Genomic DNA, 20,944 nt, shown 5'->3' with positions numbered 1-20,944 from the left:
GGAGAGACGGGGGTAACTGGAGGCGCACCGCCGATGGATTTATGATCCTCATGATCTTAAACGGTCCCAGGAATCGGGGGGACAGCTTACGGGAGTCCGTCTTCAGCGGGACCGTCTTGGCGGAGAGCCAAACCATCTGGCCAGGTTGGTATACGGGCGCCGGGACACGGTGGCGATCGGCCGTCGCCTTAGTGCGCGCTCCAGCCCGAAGAAGGGCCGCCCTGGCCTTCTTCCAGATCCGGCGACAGCGCTGGAGATGGCGCTGAACAGACGGGACGGCGAGGTCCCTCTCCTCCGTGGGAAAGAGAGGGGGTTGATATCCCAGCGATGCCTCGAAGGGGGACATACCAGTGGCGGAACTCACGAGGGAGTTGTGAGCGTACTCTATCCAGGGTAGGTGAGTACTCCAGGTCGCGGGGTTGGCGGAGGCTGTGCACCGTAGGGCCGACTCCAGGTCTTGGTTGGCCCGCTCCGTCTGCCCATTAGATTGTGGATGGAACCCGGACGTGAGGCTAACCGTGGCCCCCAAACTGTCGCAGAAAGACCGCCATACCTGAGAGGTGAATTGGGTCCCTCTGTCGGACACGATGTCCACCGGGATGCCGTGGAGTCGGAAGACATGACTGGTCAGCTGGTCGGCAGTTTCTTTGGCTGTGGGGAGCTTAGGCAGGGCAACGAAATGGGCGGCCTTGGAGAAGCGGTCCACAATGGTGAGAACCACCGTGTTCCCCTGGGAAGGGGGAAGGCCCGTCACGAAGTCCAAGGCGATGTGGGACCAAGGGCGACGAGGAACTGGGAGAGGATGCAAGAGACCAGAAGGGGGTGAGTGGGAGGCCTTGGCCCGAGCACATACCTGGCAGGCGGCGACATAAGCCCGGGTGTCTGTGTCCATCGTGGGCCACCAGAAGCGTCTCCTGAGGAGGGAGAGAGAGCGACCGGCACCAGGATGGCAGGCGAAACGGGAGGCATGGACCCACTGGAGCACCTGAGACCGGACAGAATCGGGAACAAACAGTTTATCTGGAGGGCCGTTACCTGGGTCGGGGTCGTTGGTCTGGGCCTCTCGGACGGTGTCCTCGATATCCCAATGGACCGCGGCCACCACACACGAGGAGGGGATAATTGTTTCTGCGGTGACCGGGCTATCCTCCAGGGCGAACTGGCGGGAGAGGGCATCTGGTTTGACGTTCCGAGATCCGGGGCGGTAGGTGAGGAGAAAGTTGAAGCGGCTGAAGAAGAGGGACCAACGAGCTTGACGGGGATTGAGGCGCCTGGCGGACTGGATGTACTCCAAGTTTTTATGGTCGGTCCAGACGATGAATGGTTGCTCCGCCCCTTCGAGCCAGTGGCGCCACTCCTCCAAGGCCAGCTTTACGGCAAGGAGCTCCCGATCCCCCACATCATAATTGACCTCGGCCGAGGACAATCGCCGGGAAAAGAAGGCGCAGGGACAGAGGCGGTTGTGGGGGTCGAACCTCTGCGAAAGCACGGCCCCCACTCCCGAGTCGGAGGCGTCGACCTCCACGATGAATTGCCGTGAAGGGTCGGGCTGGTGCAGGATGGGAGCGGAGGTAAATAGTCTCTTAAGCTTCTCGAAGGCTGTCTGCGCCTCAGGAGACCAGGCAAACGGCAAAGCAGGAGAGGTGAGTTTAGTTAAGGGCGAGATAACCCTACTAAAATCCCGGATGAAACGTCTATAAAAATTGGCAAAGCCGATAAATCTCTGGAGCTGTCTCCGGCTGGTAGGAACGGGCCACTCAGTGACAGCCTGGATCTTTTCAGGGTCAGCTCTTACTTGGCCCCGCCCCACAATGAAGCCCAAAAAGCTGACCTCCTCTGCGTGAAACTCGCATTTCTCAGCTTTCACGAACAGTTTATTCTCGAGGAGGCGCTGGAGAACCTGGCGAACGTGCTGATGATGCTCCTGGGGGGACCGCGAGAAAATCAAGATGTCATCCAAGTAAACAAAGACGAATCGGTTAAGGAAATCACGGAGCACATCGTTGATGAGGGCTTGGAATACGGCAGGGGCGTTGGTGAGACCGAAGGGCATAACCAAGTATTCGAAATGTCCCAGGGGTGTCTTGAAGGCCGTCTTCCATTCGTCTCCCTCCCTGATGCGCACCAGGTGGTACGCATTCCGCAAATCCAACTTTGAGAAGATGGTCGCACCGTGGAGGGGCGTAAATGCCGAGTCCAGTAAGGGAAGCGGGTATTTATTCTTTACGGTTATATTGTTCAGACCCCGGTAATCAATGCAAGGCCGCAGGGATTTGTCCTTCTTAGCCACAAAGAAGAACCCCGCTCCCACGGGTGAAGTGGACGGGCGGATGATTCCGGCAGCCAGGGACCCACGGATATAGTCCTCCATTGACTCGCGTTCAGGTTTAGACAGGTTATATAGCCTGCTAGATGGTAGTGGGGCACCCGGCAGGAGGTCAATGGCGCAGTCATATGGACGGTGGGGCGGTAAAGAGAGGGCCTTGCTCTTGCTAAAAACCTCCCCCAGGTCGTGATATTCAGCAGGCACCGAGGACAGATTGGGGGTGTCTGGGGACGGATCAGCGACAGGAACGGACCTCCCGGCCGGAGGGAGGGCGGACCGAAGGCACTTGGCGTGGCAATCGGGACTCCAGCCCGAAACTCCGCCCCTGGCCCAATCGAAAACAGGGTTGTGGGCGCGTAGCCAGGGGTAACCAAGGACCAGAGGAGAAGCGGAGGAGGACAGGACATGAAACTGACGGTTCTCTTGGTGGTTGCCGGACAGAATCACGGTGACAGGTTCTGTGATGTGAGTGATGTGCCCCAGAAAACGTCCATTGAGCCCCTGGGCATTTAAGGGGCGTTCGAGGGGCTCCAGGTAGACCCCGAGCTGCTCCGCGACTTGGGCATCAATAAAGTCCCTCTCAGCCCCGGAGTCGATAAGGGCGGAAACGCATAAGGTCTCTGTGCGAACGCACAGGGTGGCGCTGAGCCGCAGTCTATTAGAAGAGTCCAGGATGTGTTGCTCGCCCACCAGTACTCCCAGTGCTACTGGTGGGCCCCCCCTTTTGGCCGAACTGGGCAAGTGACCACATAATGTCCGCGCTCACCGCAGTAGAGGCAAGCCCCGGCCAGACGACGCCTCCGTTGACGCTCCTCGGCCGACACAAGGGTCCTGTCGAGTTGCATGGGCTCATCCGGCGGGGGCGGGGCAGCGCGTGGCTCCGGCGGGACCGGTGACCGGCGTCTCTCTCGGCGACGAGCCCGTAGGCGGTTGTCTATACGGTGAGTGAGGGAGATGAGGGTCCGCAGGTCGGGGGGTTCGTCCCGGGAAACCAATTCATCTTTCAAAGTCTCGTTCAGGCCCCGCACAAACACAGCCCGCAGCGCGCTGTCCGTCCAGTCCAGCTCCGCCGCATGTGTCCAGAATTCAATGGAATAATCCGCTACCGTCCTGGAGCCCTGGCTGAGAGTCAATAACCGGGAGGCAGCATTGTCCTGGTAGTGCGGGTGGTCAAACACCAGCTTAAACGTGGACACAAATTCATTAAAATCCAGGCTATCCACAGACGTCTTCATTAGGCGCGCCTCTGCCCACTGGAGAGCTCTGCCCCGGAGTAATCCACATATATATCGGATCTTGGTGGCCCCCGAGCTGAAACGAGAAGGGCATTGCTGGAACATGAACTCGCACTGGAACAGGAATCCGCGACAGAGGTGAGGTTGTCCAGCATACGGCTCCGGATCCGTGCCTCTCGGCTCCGGGAGGCGTGGCGGCGCTCCAGCTGCAGCAGGCGGGGTGACGAGGAGCGCGGCCACCTGGTGGTTAAGCTGTGCCACCTGCTGGGACAATGTCTGATTTAGCTCCAATAGAGTTCGAATGGATTGTTCATGCTGACCCAGCACCGCCTCGGGGTGAGAGTGCGTGAGGCGGCGCGTCTGGTCCGGATCTGAGCCTGCTTGGTCCATAGTGGCCAGACCGTTCTGTCGTAACGGTGCGGATAGGACCAAAGGATGCAGACCAGAGCAGTTTTAACAGTGTTTATTTACAGCGGTGAAAATGCAGTCTTTAAACAGGTCACAAGAGCAGGTACAGGAACCGGGGAGCGGGAGACGGGTCAGGCGGGTGCGGTGCAGGTAGAGGCGGGCAGGACAGGACCAGGACGGGGATAGAAGCAGGTGCGGTACCAGGGCGGGCGGAGCAGACGAAGACCAGAGCGGGGAGCGGGTGACAAACCAGAGACCAGGACCGGACAGGAGACGAGACGAGCAGGAGACGAGACGAGCAGGAGACGAGACGAGCAGGTGACGAGACGAGCAGGAGACGAGACGAGCTGGAGACGAGACGAGCAGGAGACGAGACGAGCAGGAGACAAGACGAGCTGGAAGCGATACCGGGACTGGAACGTGGCAGCAGGAGCTGGGCGAGTAGAGGCAGGAATCTGGAGGGTGCATAAATCCAAATGAGCATTTGCAGGGAAGTACCATATAACAAAGCTTAGCAAGAAACATTCACGTTTACACGCGGACGGTCTGGCACCGAGTGTAGACTGCCAAGCCTTCTTGTACTCAGCAGCAGGTGGTGGTGATTAGGCTGATGCACCCCAGGTGTGCACGGGAGGAGTCAGGCACTCCACCCAGCTCCAGACACACAGGTAGGGGAGGGGGAGAGAGCACGGGAGGACAGGGAAACTGACATCATGACAATATTTCAGTGGAGGGCCCTAACTCCATTTAAATTTGTTTAAAACAGCAAGACAAACTTTTAGAAGGGTAGGGGGTGCGCTCCACTATTGAAAGGCGACCACATTGACAATCTTAACATCGCCAACCAAAAAGTCTGGTGCTGCCCCTGATTGTACAGTAGTTACTATTGCTGTTACACACTGTACTCCAATCCTTGTACTATCAGATTTTTTTCTCATTCACCAGAAAAGGACTGTAAACTGAGCAACACAAGTGCAGAGATATCACCAAATAAATCATCTTCTTGCAGGTTATTCACAAGTTTTCTAATAAAAATGCTATATTCCATGATAAGCTATTCTATTTCTGCAAATATTATTTCAAAACCACTATCCATGCTACTTGAAAGATTGGGCAACAATACAACTAGTATTGCTTCTACAAAAGCCTGTCCCAAAAGTAGTTGTTGGGTAAAAATCCCATCTACCTTCTTGTATCCATCATATTTTTCCCATTGAGTGGCACAGCGTCTCCACTTCTCAAAAGATTGACACTAGTTAAGTGTTTATAGGCCGACGTTTCAGAGCCTGCAGACTTCACGCAGCTTCATGTGGCATAGTGTTTTGGGCCTCAAAGACTAGAGCAGGAGAACCAAAGCCCCCCCATATGGAGCGCCCTATAGTGTGCGTTACATACTTCTCCTGACAAGAGCCACAGGTTGCCATAGCTCACTGCAGAGAGCGGCTGACAGGACTCTTGTGGTTGGAAGTCTTTGAACCGCAAACATGAGCTACAGAAGTCCGACCCATCCATTTGGCATACGGCTTCGAGTGGTACGCCATTCATGGGCTGTTTTTGTGTGCGCAGCTATCAACAGCTACTACGTGGAGTTTCACCGGAACAGACAAGTGGCCAGTGCTCTGGACGTGATGGTAGATGTATTGTTACGCATGTCTGGAAATATCATGTTTGTGTTTTCTACTTTGTAACAGTTCTTCAGGTGTTCTTTTCATGACCAATAAGAAGTCGGTAAATGGTTATATTTTTTACCTTCGAGGGTCTCACTTTGCATCACAGAACCACTCACCCATTCACATACGCATTCATACACCAGTGTACACAGACACTGGGAGTGAGGTGGGTCAAGTGTTTTGCCCAAGGACGCAACAACAGCAGTCATCTGTCGGAGCCGGAATCGCACCGCCAACCTGTGGGTCTGCGGACCTGACCTCTCAACCAATGATGTTTATGTCGAGAGCGGGATTTGAAGCGTCAACCTTCGGATCAGTGGAGAAACAATGTACCAACTCCCACCCTCTCTCTCACCCACATGCTTTTAATATTCATGAAGATATGATCAGACGCAATCTGATCGAGCTTTTGTACTGTTTTCTACTCCCTTTTAATATCACAGGTTGAAAACAATAAATAAGATAATAAATAAATAAAATCCAGAGTAGTATCTGATCCCAGTTTAGACCTGATGAGGATTTGGTTGGGTCTTGTTCTAGTCCTGATTTAGTTCGTGTCCAATCCAGATTATACCAGTTAAATCCAAATTTTTGATGTGCGTGCAAGTATGCAAGAGTGGTGCTTCAAAACATTCAAAACGCTCACCAAATATCCAAAAATAATCTCATCAAATCACTGGAACCCGACTTGGTGTTGAAGCAAACTTTGCGTTGTGAATATGTCCAATCTTGATGATACATCTGGCAAAAATTCTTGACTTTCCATATTTCATTAAAACGTAATCTTACACCACATCATACAATCTGTAGCGTGACAAAATTTTCAATTATTCTCTACCCATGTAGTTTCCAAAAACACATTGGACTTCATATAAGAAAACACCACGCAATGTTAACCAGATGTCCAAATCAAGTGCAATTAACTAAATATGACCATCTAACCAAGCCGTCATCTTTCCCGTGCTATCCCAGAATCCATTGGTGCCAGCAAATCCCGTCTTATTTTCTCTTTCCTTATTGTTTTTACAGGACCATAAATAGTGGGTCTAAATGAATGAGCCCACAGAGACGTTGATGGAGGAGTGGGGGATAAAGGCATAGGGAGATGAAGGCATTGATAGATGGGATCATTATGAAAAACGGCACATCTGACTTAACAGAGCTGTTTCCTTTGGAAGTAGCATGTTTTAGCGTGTGCCAGGTCCCGTCTCGCCTCGCTGGGATGTACAAACACACACACAAGCATGTCAACACAAAGCCAGACAGCAGACCATGGGGAACACTTTGAATCAGCATACAGCGAATTATATAGAGTGCAGGGATGTCCAATGAGGTTTGTAATTGGGGTGGATTTGAAAATAAATATAATACATATAAATGCAATTCACTTGGGTTTTGGAAAAAAGTACATGATGAAATGCACAGATTTTCATTTGGCACTCATAACAACACTTGGCACTTAATAATAATCAGAATATTTTGGCAGTACATCAGAAAGGTGCTAGCTGAGGTTTAAGTATAAATGTATAAGGGCTATAAAAAAGTGCAGTAATATAACTTTATAAACTAATGTATTTTTCCCTTTTTTCATGTTAATTAGGTTGTTAATTAGCTTTGGGTTTACTTCTATAACTTATCAGACGTAATTTATTTATTTATTTATATTTATTTATACAGGGAGAGCCCAATGGGAGCACTCAAGATTCTCTTTTTCATGGGCGTCCTGTTCAAATACAGAAAAAATACAAATATAAAAGCAGCATAAAGTCATTGTAAGGTAACAGAAAGGATGTCCATAAATACTCTACTATATCAGACCAAGCTCAGTTGGCCAAATAAAGTTTTGGGACTATACCAGCCCATTCATCTGGACATTGAGCACGACTGATTTAGCACATCTACCCCTGTCCATATCATTTACAGATAGTGTAAAAAGCCATAATGGTGGATAAAAATATGAACAATCTACAAAATCAACACCCTCCCAGCATCATAATGAGCAGTTTGGCTGCTTTTGAGAAATGAAGATGGAGCCTATTCTTCCCCCACCTGGGGACAATTTACTGGGTATCTCACTTGAGCTGAGCACACATTGGCAATTAACACTGCACCCCAGCCAGTCAGCTATCAGACTGAGAGCAGCGGGAGCCTTTGTTTTTAGGTGAAAGACTGCCAAAACGAACTATTCTTCATCACAGCAGATACCATAATATGAGTGATTTTACGAGGGCTCTCCAGCGCTCTATTTAGAAACACGATATTCACACTTTAGAAAAACTGCTCAAACAGCTGTGGACTTGTATTTATGGTTTCCAGTGAACAAGTTAAGTACTGCAGCTTTATGTGTAAACGTTTGAAGGTAAATTACTAAATATTCCCTGTCACCATTTCTGCTAGTGTTTTCACAAATATTACAACACACCCAAATCAGCACCATAAAAGACAGCAGTTGGTCACAGGGAAAACCAGTTAAAGGTCCTATAATACACAAACTTGACTCTTGTGAGCTTTGTGAGTTATAATGTGTGTATAATGTTACGTCCTCAAAAACATACCTGGAGTAATCCTTTGTTATTAGTCTGTCTACAGCTCCAAACCTCAAAATGCTCTATTCCACCTTGTGATGTCATATAGTGGTAATTTTGAAGTTAACAGCTACATTTTACCTTTTACTCAGTTGAGATTGGTAATTCCAAGGCTTAAATTATCCAAATTATTCTAGTGAAGGTGGAACAGAGAAGAACTTACCCTAAATATGCAGGGTTTGTGAGTAAAATGTGTGAATGAAAGAAAACACAACTTTAGGTATGCTTGTGATGAGAAAATATTATAACATAGATCAGAAAATAGCGTAATATGGGCTCTTTAAAGCTAAAGCTGAAAATGACTATAACTATGAAAAAATGTGAGTGTGCACCCAAAGTGAAAGCTGATAGACAAGTTCAAGTTTGGCTGGTAATTAAAAGGTACATATATGACATAGTAATTAACACCTTATTTGGCTGATAATGTGATGCAGTGTAATCCATCAGCGATCAGGCTGTCAGTCCTCCCCACCTCTGAATTTCAGGTCTGTTGGAGTCGTCTGAGCGGCATTAGCATGGTAAATACATGCAGATGACATTCACACGCGCTAACCTTTCAGGAGCCATTTACATGTAAATCAATGGATTAATTGGCTGAGGCTCGTTAGAGACAAAGTGTCATCAATAGAGCATCCTTGAGTTAGCCTTAGCACTCAGCTGTCACACAGGAAGGGCTGATTAGAACTTCACTGTGATCACTTTGTGTAAAAATCTGGTTATTTTTCATGCTTAATCTAGACAAGTGACACTACCAGCTTTTAGCACCTAGCACTATGCCATGTTTAGAGTCTCAGATTGTAATAATAATCATAATTTTTGTGTTTGACAAACTGGGGTGACAGTAGTTCAGTTGGTAGAGTGTTTGTCCACTTGATCTGTAAGTTGGTGGTTGGTGGTCCCGCTCTCGACATAAACATCATTGGTAGAGCAGTCGGATCCACTGACCCACAGGTTGGCGGTGCGATTCCTCCTCCCACGTATAAATACAGTTGTTATATCCTTGGGCAAGACACTTAAACCTCCTCGTCCCCAGTGTCTGCCCAGTGGAAAAGCGCTATATAAAAATGTGACCATTTACCATTTGGTTTTGATATGTTCTAATACCGGTTAAGCAATTTGGTCTGCTGTTGTTGTTGTAAAGCACTGTACAAATAAATGTAGATTGATAGGTCTCTACTATTAATATCATACTAGTATTGTAAGTAGAAATACGCAGTATGTAGTTTCTGTACAGCAGAAGTTTTGACCTAACTTTGTTTATTGTAGTGAGCTTCCTTCTATATGCAACATTTTGAGGATTTTCCTAGTTTAATTTAGTTTTAAATTGGTAATCGCTATGCAGCAGTCATCATGTGTCATCACTCTGAAACCCACAATCTGAAACAAAATCCTAAAATTACAGGTTAAATTTGTCCACATTTGAATATAACAGGGCCACTGCCACAGAAGCAGCTGGGAAAGCATTGGACGGACAGGAGTCAAAGCTGGGCCTACATTAATCAGACTGCTTTCTCTCGGCTTTCTCCTCCAGGCTCTGCTCTTTGGCATCACCTTCAGCGGCTGAAATTGAAAACTTAATGGCAGAAGACTAGCCGAGCAGAAGAAATGGAAAAATTGGTGGGATGTATCACAAGGCGGGACCCTGCTGCCTTCACCTTGACAAATGCCTGGAGCCAGCCCTCTGCTCGGGCACAGATGAGGGGAAATGAATGGGAGGGGGTGGGTCTATGGGGGATGACTACAGTAATCTGGTCGGACACCGCGCTTGACATTTTTCTCAGCGTAGTGACATGTCGTACCCGCCTCTGCATATTTGTGTCTGTGGGAGCCAAAGGGAGCAAAATGAAAAAAGTGTGTAATTTGTGAGAAAGGTCAGTGCTCATCTCCACTGTATCCTCAACCTTTAAAGGCTAGACTCTTTGTCCAGGAACAAGTGACACTTATCCAGGACCCCAGAGCTTAGAGCAGGGAAGAAGATAGGATTTATCAAAACTTAAGTGCCAAACTCCAAGTTACAAGGAGTTTCTGTGTAGGCTGTTTTTGTCGGTGGAAGTCAAACAATCATAATGTGTTTGGACAATACAACATACCCTTCAAATAGGTACTTTGGGTATATCCTGGCAACTGAACATTAAAGGTCCTATATTATGCAAAATTGACTCTTGTGAGCTTTAATTTTATCTTGTTCAGTGTCCTTGGATTTTTGAAAGGTGCTTATAAATAAAATGCATTATTATTATTATTATTATTATTATTATTATTATTATTATTATTATTATTATTATTAAGTCATGTTATAAAGTCGTTACCTCCTCAAAAACAGACCTGGAGTTGTGTTTTGTTTCACCAGTGTCTACGTCCCCAAAGCTCAAAATGCTCCGTTCCACCTTGTGATGTCATGAAGCAGTAGTTTTCAAGTTAACAGCTATACCTTTTACTTTTAGTTCAGTGGAGACTGGCAATTCAAATGATTCTAGTGAAGGTGCATGGAGTTTAAAAACACAGAGGAGCACTTCCTGTATTACCACACGACATCACAAGGTGGAACATAGTGTTTTCCGTGTTTTCAGTGAAGATCTCTGTCCAAATATGCAGAGTTTGTGTGTTAAACTTTGGTGAATAAAACAAAACACAACTCCGGGTAGGTATTTGATGAGGAAACGCCACACAGCAAGAATCTTTTGCTGTGGTCTCGCGGCTTTTCTATCTCACCAATTCACACAAAAACTGTCTAGCAAGTCTACATATCCCAGCATGTATTTTAATTTGCAATACAATGACCTAAATTTGATCCAGGATGGAGCATTTTCATCAGAGCAGAACACTTAACAAACACCATTCATCTAAATTCACTTTGTCAATGGCTACAACACTGATGAAACTGCAAATCTTTAGGTGGTCTAACAATGCATAGATCTACCGCATTGCTCATTTATGTTGGTATTCAGCTAAAGGCCTGACCACTGAGGCCTGACTATCTCTAATCAAGACTCACCAAATTTGCATTCATAACTGTAGCCCCCATCCAAACCGAATGACCCCCTCCCCCTCATATCCACACGCCATACACTGTGTCACTCTAAATGACGCTATTACTAAGTCAAGCGACGCAGCTCAAAGTAAAATGTCAGCCCCCCCTCTCCAGTAAATGAGAGAGGGACCTTTTCTGTGGGAGAGTCAGGGATGCATGGAGCTGGAAATCATGGATCACTACAGATGTGTCGCCACTTTATTTTGTGAGCTGACAACAGAAATGCCGTTAAGCTTGTTAAAATGGGTTTAATTCAGTTTTAAATGGGCACTATGTAACTTTTCGATTTGAGCGTCTGCTGCTAGCCTGCCTCCATAGAGATGTTATTGTTGTGTGTTGTGTGAATGTTCCACAGTATGGCATTTAACTTATCTATCTCCATGAAGACAAGCTGGTTACGTCACCAAACTAACTTACAGAGCAGGTTTGTGGAGAAGTGACCCCGCTTTACAGTAGGAATGCATGTTTTCCATTGTATTTTTAAGCAATAAAGTGCTTTACATCAAGGAACCACTCACCCATTCACACGCACATTCATGCATCAGTGTACAAAGATACTTGGGGCAAGGTGGGTTAATTGTCTTGCCCAAGGACACCACGACAGCATTCATCTGTGGGAGCTGGAGTTGCACTGCAAACCTGAGGGTCAGTTGACAAGTTGAATTAAAGTGTAAATTTTAAAGCTTTATTAATATACTAATTCAGAAACAAAATGATACAGCGTTTTATAATGACCAAATAGGTTTAATCAGCATAACACTTTTAAGTGGTTAACGCATTTAAAAGGTTAATTAGTTAATGAGACAATAAGTGTTGCAATATAAAATTCAGTGCTGTATTATAACCTCCAGACACACTCCAGACACACTGCTCCTGTTAATTGTTGTCATTAAACTCTAGACTGGAACAGACAGCCTTAGTTTTTCCTGTCGACATGTTTTGAAGCCAGGCTCCATCAGGCTACAGCAGAGAGGGGATCGACAGTTATATTGTTCCGCTCGGGGTTTTCACACTGAAATGACACGGAGAGGTCTCTGCTCACTGAACACATCGCAGATACAATGAGATGATGGGTCTGACACACTCACTACGTCTCTATATTCCCAAGTATCTCATGCTCCGCACAATCCAACAGCAGCAGATAACAGGGGCACTGACAATCGCTGCCTTATGTTTCTGAGGTTATATCATGGGCAGATAAGACGATATACAAGAGGATAACAGGTTTGTAAGTGGTGGTACATTCACGACGAATTGTTTGCTAGATGCACAATACACTGTCCATACTATATAGAAACAAGTGACTGTATAAAATAGGACATAGTAGAAATTTATATAAAGCTTATTTTATTCCCATGTATATCTATTGTCATTGCACGCATAGAATGTATAAAAAGTGGACAAAAGGAGTGTGACGTTACCCACAGCTTTCGGCTCCAGTCAAATTTGGAGCAAAGTTCCATATCCGAAATTCCGACTGCGAGTATCATAGTAACCAAAGAGCCGACCTGGAGCGAAGCTGTTGCAGGTAACGGTTTCTCGGGGGGGCGGGAACGTTGCTAACACTAGTGGGAGCGACCTTGGGGAAAGAAGGCAGCTCATTTGTCTCTCATTAATGTTTATATCCTGAGTTACGGACACAATAGGGAAATAAAAATACCAGAATCATGTAGAGCGGGTTAATACAAACATTTTAAGACCAAAATGATGAGTTTAACAGCAGCAGTTACGGAAAGAGGGCCGATAGTTTTCTAATATAAAGTGAATTGGAGCCAGATGGAGCCGGAAGTGCACCCATGATCACTTCCTATTTGGAATGTGGTGGCTAGCAGGTTAGCTATGTCCATTTATATATAGTCTATGCATGCATCACTATGTTTTTATTTATTTTTGCATACTTTGCAAAAAAAATTAAAAAATAAAAATCTTATAATACAATAAATAGATGGATGAACTTGAGATGTTATTGTAGATTACAGTATGGTATTAAACTGATCAGCAGACAAGCAGGTCAGATCTGTGGAGAGGGGAAACCCTTCAAAGTAAGAACGCATGTTTTTCAATGTATTTTAGCAATAAAACCATATGTAATTAAAGTTTAATATCATACTATGGATATAAAATAAAAGACAAAAAGTCAGATTTAACATATGTACTTCTGTACCAGAACCATAAACAAAGAGGCTTGTATTGAGATGGGCATCCAGTGTAAACCCAATGCCAAATCTTTAAGCACATCACTGCACAGAAGACTTGGACCACATGGAAGCCCAGCATAAGCCATTATAGAAGAACAACCCGTTTACCAATCACTACATGCCAAATCACATATTTATTGGTGCCTATATTACTTTCTTTCAGTCCCTCTATGGCTCTGTATAGCTGGTTTTGTGAGTGTGCCGAGTTGAATTCTTGCGCCTGTGGTTACCAAAAGCTTTGATGTCTCCAGAGTACCAGTGCCACAGCACAACAGGCCTCCAGCTTCTACTGAAAAGACTATAAAAACAAAAGTAAACAGCCAGTGATAGCCAGAATGAACAAACTACTCCGCATCCCCCAGTGAGTTAGCTAGATTCTTGGCATATTCTTGGACACTTGGAAAGGCTTTCTCAACATAGCGCAAGTCACAAGTAGCCCCGCTATTGTTCTGTATTATTGTTTATACATATTCATTGCTGACTTAGAGACAGACTGCCTTTGAACTGGCATCTCTTATTAGCCAATATCCTCTTTCACTTCTTCACGTTTCCCTCTCAGCTGCTGTTGTGATGTGAGATCGCTCCGAGGCTTCCCAACATGTGCTAATTAGGTTTGTAGCTTTCCTGTTTCATTTACACCAAGGTTATTGAAGATCACTGTACATCCACAGAAGGTCGCATGGAATCCAAACTCAAGAATCCATAGTGTGTAGAAATGAAAGCAGGAATTCGAGACAAAACTGAAAATATGTTTGGGGGAATTTATTTTCTCATAACCGGATTGCAAGTAACACTTTATTATGACAAATATGAACAATTGAATTTGAGTATTTTAGTTTCTTTCCATTCAACAAAACCCTTCTTTTCAAGGGTTCATAACCTCTGGGAATACAATAGCTGCTTTATCCATGTGGAAAAATGAGGACTGTCGGCATGGCAATTAATAAGTTATAACAAAACAAAACATATTAACTGAGATACTACAATGAACTGAGATACCCGAGTCCCAATACATTTCAGTTAGAGAAAAAGCAAAACATCTACCTTGCTTCTTTCTAACCACTCAGCAACATTCATAACCTGTGGCACTGGATACTTAGGTGAAGAGGTGTCCAGGATATACAAAAATGAAGTGCCACAATACGGTGTTAACATTATGATACAAGACATGTCTCAGTTCAGCTCTCGCTCCAGGCCTGACCCCTTATTTTCTAGGCCTCAGCGCTCGGTGTATGCTACAAAAAGGCTAAGTGCCAGAAAGCCCACAGCCAAAACGTTGCAACAGAGAGCGCCTCTTCACTAAAGCAAAGTGACAAGGGAGAGTGTACAGTTTCACCATTCATTTGACCGAAACAAACATAGAACATAGCAGAGTGGCAGCAAAATGACAATTCTTAGCAATTGTCCTGAATGAAAGCTGTAAAAAACTAGGGTTGTTAGTGTCTGTTATACTTCTGCTCGTAGTGCTAGTGTGTGAAAATTATAGACAGCCTTTATTTTGAAAAAAGAACAACAGGCTTATCTGCAGTAGGGGTGTCAGAATTATTTGGTTAATCTTTACATTTATTGAAAATATAATTTTAAGAACAGAAAAATACTTAAACGTCAACCTAAACGCAAAGAACTTTTATGTCATTTTAACTTATGATTTCGGTTGATTTCGTAAAGATGATCACACACTAGAGGAATGGGGACATCAGACAATGAATTAGTGATGGGACTTTCGGCTCTTTTATGGGATCTAAATCTTTTGGATCTGTTCATTTCAAAGAGCCGTTCAAAAGACTGGCTCTTTTATTATTTATTCATATGACAGAACCAATGTGACAACTCATTTTAACAACAAACTGATCACACAGAGGAATGACCAAGGCTTAAATGTGTTTAAATGGTTCAAACTAAGAGTGGGAGTGTGTTTACTATTTCAGATTATGCATAATCTAAATAAAACGGTTCACAATGATAATAATTCTAAAAGTAACTGTGCACAAAAAACACATTTGGCATCATATTAACAAAGTTCTCACTCGTGTCGCCTGCCCTGCTTCGATGCTGATTCTTGTGTTGGTTCACCATTCAGTATAATAACCAGTATAAAAATGCATACAAACAAAAAGATTTGGCTCTTTTAAAAAATGAGATCCAGATCCAACCATTCACATTAAGGAACTGTTCAAAAGAGCCGACTCGTTCCCGAACATCCCATCACTAATGTGAAAGAAAGTGAGTGTAATATTTCACTGTTGTTTGGTTACATATTTAGCAAAGACTGATATTATGTGTAATAAACTTTTAAGGCCAAAACCTGCTACTTGAGGAATGCCATTGAGGAGATGTGGGGCATTTCGTGTAAGTGTGTTCATTGGATTTTCTGTGTTGTGAGATGGAAAGGCTTTAGTGGCCAGTTATATAATGGGCCAGGACAAACAGAGCACTTCCAAGGGCCAAGAGGCAGGCCAAGACTTCAATGAATCCACAGCATCCAACCCTAACTGTCTGGCAAAAAATGTGAGAAACACCACAGAACTAGGATAAAATGTGTCATTTTTACGCTGTCAGAATAACTTGAACTTGGTTGCGCATAAGAAAGCTGCTTTAGGCAGTTTTTTTTTCCTTCAGAGGTCACATCTGCTAATAATTTGAATAGGTTGTTTGATACAGTGTCCTTCCAAATATGTCCTTTAGCATCTAAATTCTGGACCTGATATGGCTTACTTTGTGCTGATTTAATGTTGATGAATTGAATGTCAAATTTACAAGACCAAGAGCTAAATACTTTATTATTGTTATGATAGAAAAAGGGTACAAAAGTGATCGACCAAGACCTGTGACTTGATAAATCACTAAGAGCAGTGTGACATAAACATGCAGCATTGGACACTACTGGACACTGGTGTAGTGGCACACAGGCAGACAACATAGAGAACAGAAGTCATTACATATGTAGTCTGTAGGGTAAGGGTAAGAGGTATGGATAACACTAAAACTGAGATGTACGAATTGTGTTTCCAACTGTGATAAATATGAGCACCTATGTGTTTATGGGTCTGGCACTTCGAACATAGCTTTACCATCATTGTTGTAAGCATTATGGCCTTGGTAACTTGGGGGATTGAGTATCTTTATAAATCCTGCGAGAATGCAAACCTGCGTCTCTCCTCAATGAAACAAAAGGACAGCTGCCGGCAATGGCAGAGCACACAGCGAAACCCAATAGACATCAGCTTGCTTTTGTAGGATCAAATTAGTGAAGCAGGAATTTCACACTGATCGCAGATAGGAGCTGCTTCACCTGCTGCAGTCCATTCTAATGACAGATGAAAGAGTGACTTAGTGAGATGGGATCGGACTGTGCGTCTTTGTGAGAGTCTGAGGATGTCCATAACACATACAATAATCCACTCGATGACAGACACGTCCATTCAGCCACAAAACTGCACTTCCACTCAAACTATTTTGTCCATGACAAAGATCTGATGACATCTCACGCACTGATAAGGATGATGAAATATCAAAATATGTCTCCGGCAATGTACACAGAGCCTATGCAACACTATGTAACACACAGCACAGCAGTCATGACGCTGATGGCTGCAGATGCCATTGGTGTCCCATTGCTGAGGCCAGACACATTTCATGTGTTCAGTTGGCGACGCCACTGAAAAAACATCCTCGCTTTCACAAACATATCTGACTGCACACACACGCACACATCTTACAGGCCTGTAGAATAATGACAGCCTAATACAGAGCACACTCTAGAAGCCATTCAACACTCTATGTCCTGTATAAACAAAACCAGCAGCTCCCTCTCTTCCTCTGATAAGCACACCGAGCACCATTGGAAGTGCAAGGGACTGTGGCCAGAAGTAAACTGAATACGTTTGCGCACAATCAAACGGCTTCTGTGAAATCAATTGTGAAATGAACTGTTACTGCACAATGTTTACACATGATTCAATAATGAAAAAAAACATTTAAAAAAATTAACAAAAAATCCTACCAAACTAACTAACTTCACTATTCACCTGATCAGAATTCATTGCCGATCATGGTGCAGCTCTAAACAACAATTTAAAGATGTTTATGGGACACAGAGGAGCCCTTCAGGAGGTCAGGCTAATTAATCGTTCCAAAAATAAACCTTGTCTAGACTGGACAATTTTCATTCCTATTGACAACAGCTGAGCTAAACTACTGATGGGACTAAGGGGATGTTCTCAGCTGGATTCACACTGTAAATATGTTTTCAGCTTCTTGCCTTCTTCAGCTACGATGTGACCTAGCCCGGGCACCATCTATCTGTTAACACCACAGGGCTGCACAGTGAGCCTGGAGAGGGGCCCCTGATGCCACAGCACAGGGGCCTGTTGGTGCAGCTGTCCCACTACAGGGTAACACAAGACCTTATTAGAGTCCATTAGACCTCTCAGAAACTAATAAGAGATTGTTAAATACATCCAAACATTCACACAAGTCACAAAGGCAGGAAGAGGAAAGAGACTGGGTCATTGGGGGCAGGAGCTGACGTATAACTACACTGTGTCTGGAGATTTTATTTAAATTAGCAAAAATTTAAAAAACTAATAGTCTGAAGAAAAAATGGTACTTATACTTTTTATCATATGGATAAGTGTACTTGATTTGAAATAATAATTTTCACATCTCTCACTTAAAAAAATAAATAAATAACAAAACAAGCTGTATGTTGTTTATTTTGTTAAGTTTAACTGTGTGTTTTTAAGAGGAAAGTATACTGTGGAGTTATGCTTTTACTTACATTTCACACTGTATCTGTAACTTTGTCAATGTTTTAAAATGGACAAGTCCGCAAACTTCCATGTTAGAAAGCTGCGGTGCCGAATCAGAGCTGATGTCACTGTAAACATCATCAGAACAGAGCCATGTCGCTGTCGGCCCCTCCTATGGATAGCTGCAGGTCACACTAGTGAGTAGCAGATTAAAAAAAAATTTGAACCAAAATGACTACAGCACACTGCCAAATCCTATGCGTATCACCAATTCAAAAAATAAAAATGAAGAACAAAGTAGGTAGAGAGCAGTGGACATTTACCAGTGGTGGTGAAAACAGGGATTGTAATATGGCGTCTTGAAAATAAACGAAAAGATTGCTCAAACATGCACGAATTGCACCAAAAACAACTTTGCGTAGGTAAATGAGAAAAAGAACTATAACACAGTTAAAGGGTCTCAAAAGATCTATTTTGCATAATAGGCTTGCTTTAAATAAATTATCAATGTTATCCTCATGTTTTGCATTAGGTGAATCACATTCTTGAAGCTGTAGTGTTATTATATTTATTTTTTTATATAAATTGTAAAAACCTAAAAGACCCATACATCTCCACACAGCTGAGCACCTACATACATCATGGAGCCCACATACCCAGAAAAGAGCTGCTTTCCTTGGCCCTCAGCAGGGGCTTGACCTGGGACACTGGCTTTGATCTTTAATTAACACTACACATGACTCAGGAGAGGGGAGCTTTAGGGAACAGGCAAGAATAGGACTAACAAGGCTAAAGGCAGGGTATTTTATCAAGTCTGATAAATGTCAACTAGTCAGCGCTGATGAAAGTCTGTAGTGCAGTATACAGAAGTGAGCTAGTGTCCTAATCTCTCAACAAAGCAACACAAATGTACTGAATGATGACGATGGAGTTTGCGGAAGGTTTGACTCCACTGCGATCAGTACATACATTAGGCATTACGTCATTAGGCAAGAAACTTCACTTTCTTGCTTCTAATGTGGTGGTTTCTCAACATGAACGTGCCTCGTAAATGTGCATTCTTCTGAGAAAAGAAAATAAACAATGTATATTACCAATCATTACCAGCTGTACTTTTGTAAAACATGTAGGCTATGACATGACCTATTTAGCAACTATTTTAAGGCAGGAGCACAGTTTAAAACCAAAGTTGTAATTAATGCTATGTTAGCCCTATAGTAGCTTTAATTAAAGATTGTCATTCCTCTGAGAGTTTTTAACAAAGTGATTCTTATTTTGAAAACTGAAAGCCTCGCTCTGGTATTTAACCTTTGAACCTATTGGCTGTTTTATTTAATGAGGATATGAGCATAACCGGAGGGACATCGTTTGCCTAACGTTCTGCAACGAAGCAAAGAGGGTGAAGGACAATCAAAAGACTGTTAAAATCATTATGAGGACTTTGCTACTGTCACCTTAGCTAACCTCTAGGAAATCTAGACACAACTCTGCAGCTTACGAAACACCAGTACTGCTTTGTTTAGCTGAAACTCTTGCTACTTCAACCTCGCTCCAATGATTGTGAGGCACGCACAACAAAATAAGCAATATAATATGACTTTTAGAAATGTTGAACTATCTCCAGACACTTCCTGGCTCCACACATGCCCGCAATCGTAACCACAACTATTGCACCAATCATCACTCACTCTGCCCCTTTTCTTTCTTCTCTATCAGTCCTATCTTTGCTTCTTTGGACTATGATCTTTCCATATAGCTAATAAGGTGACATGGAGCGGTTCTAGTGAGCGATGTTTGCTAGAGCTCTAAGGACTGCTGGATAACGCATCAAAACCTACAAGGGAATTCATAGAGGCAAACATATGCGCACACACAAAGCTAGGTAATGACTGGGTAGTTCTGGACTGACATCTATGAAGTAGCAGAGTCGCTTCATCAAATCATGCATGGGAATTCAATCAAGGGTATTTCCAAGATGAGAGCGCAGAAGATACATTACATACAACTGTAATGAACTGGAAAAAGATTGGAGGGACTTACTTTGGCAGGTGCTGCTTCTCTCTTCGTATCCCGGGTTACAGAGACACTTCCCGATCGGAACAAGCCACTCCCCCTCCGTGCTACAGTACATTCGCGGTGGCTCTTCCTCTTTGGAGTGATTGACGCATGACCCCTTGACCTCCACCAGAGATTGGGAGTCCATCGGTACAGTATCAGGAAATACCGCCAAGTTTTTTACAGTGTTTGGGCATTTCTTGAAGTAGACTCGTACGGAAACTAGGGCGACACAAGCGCCCACATCTTGGAAAGCAAGGTAGAAGCCCTTTTTCGACAAGGGTCCAACTTCTCGAACTTCAGTGTTGAGTTTTAAAATGCGGTCGCCCAAATCCATCTGTGTAAAACTCTCATCCGCAGCTATTGTGTCAATCTTAGAGAACTGATGCTCCCTAAAATGGCTGCCCTGATCGTCATCCGCCTCCAGATAAAGGAGATTGAAGGTCTCTTTGCAGGTGCCCAAGACCAGGGGGATGGAGTTACAGTCTCTTAGTGTAAACTTGAGCTCTACATAGATTTTCTGGGCCGACTGGCGAGGGATCCAGTTGGTTCGAAGCCAGTTGTTTTGGCTGTACTCCATAACATTGCAAACCTGGAAGGTCCGGATAGGTGTGTAGTGCTCGTCCACACCACTGATCTCTTCCCACTGAAAACAGAGAAAGAACAGAAGGACGAAAAGGAAAGA

General features: G+C 44.4%; 1 protein-coding gene across 2 annotated transcripts in view; it reads right to left on the bottom strand.

The window, feature by feature from the left end:
- epha3 (eph receptor A3) overlaps nucleotides 1–20,944 on the bottom strand; it is a 118,388-nt gene that overhangs the window by 78,705 nt on the left and 18,739 nt on the right. For both annotated transcript variants that reach the window (XM_033987620.2, XM_033987622.2), the window contains exon 3: nucleotides 20,245–20,905. In XM_033987620.2, the coding sequence (XP_033843511.1) occupies nucleotides 20,245–20,905 (661 nt within the window). The remainder of the gene's footprint in view (nucleotides 1–20,244; nucleotides 20,906–20,944) is intronic.

Source organism: Periophthalmus magnuspinnatus, chromosome 21 (assembly GCF_009829125.3).
Source record: "Periophthalmus magnuspinnatus isolate fPerMag1 chromosome 21, fPerMag1.2.pri, whole genome shotgun sequence".
Classification (NCBI taxonomy): domain Eukaryota; kingdom Metazoa; phylum Chordata; class Actinopteri; order Gobiiformes; family Gobiidae; genus Periophthalmus; species Periophthalmus magnuspinnatus.
This window is presented reverse-complemented; position numbering and strand designations above follow the sequence as displayed.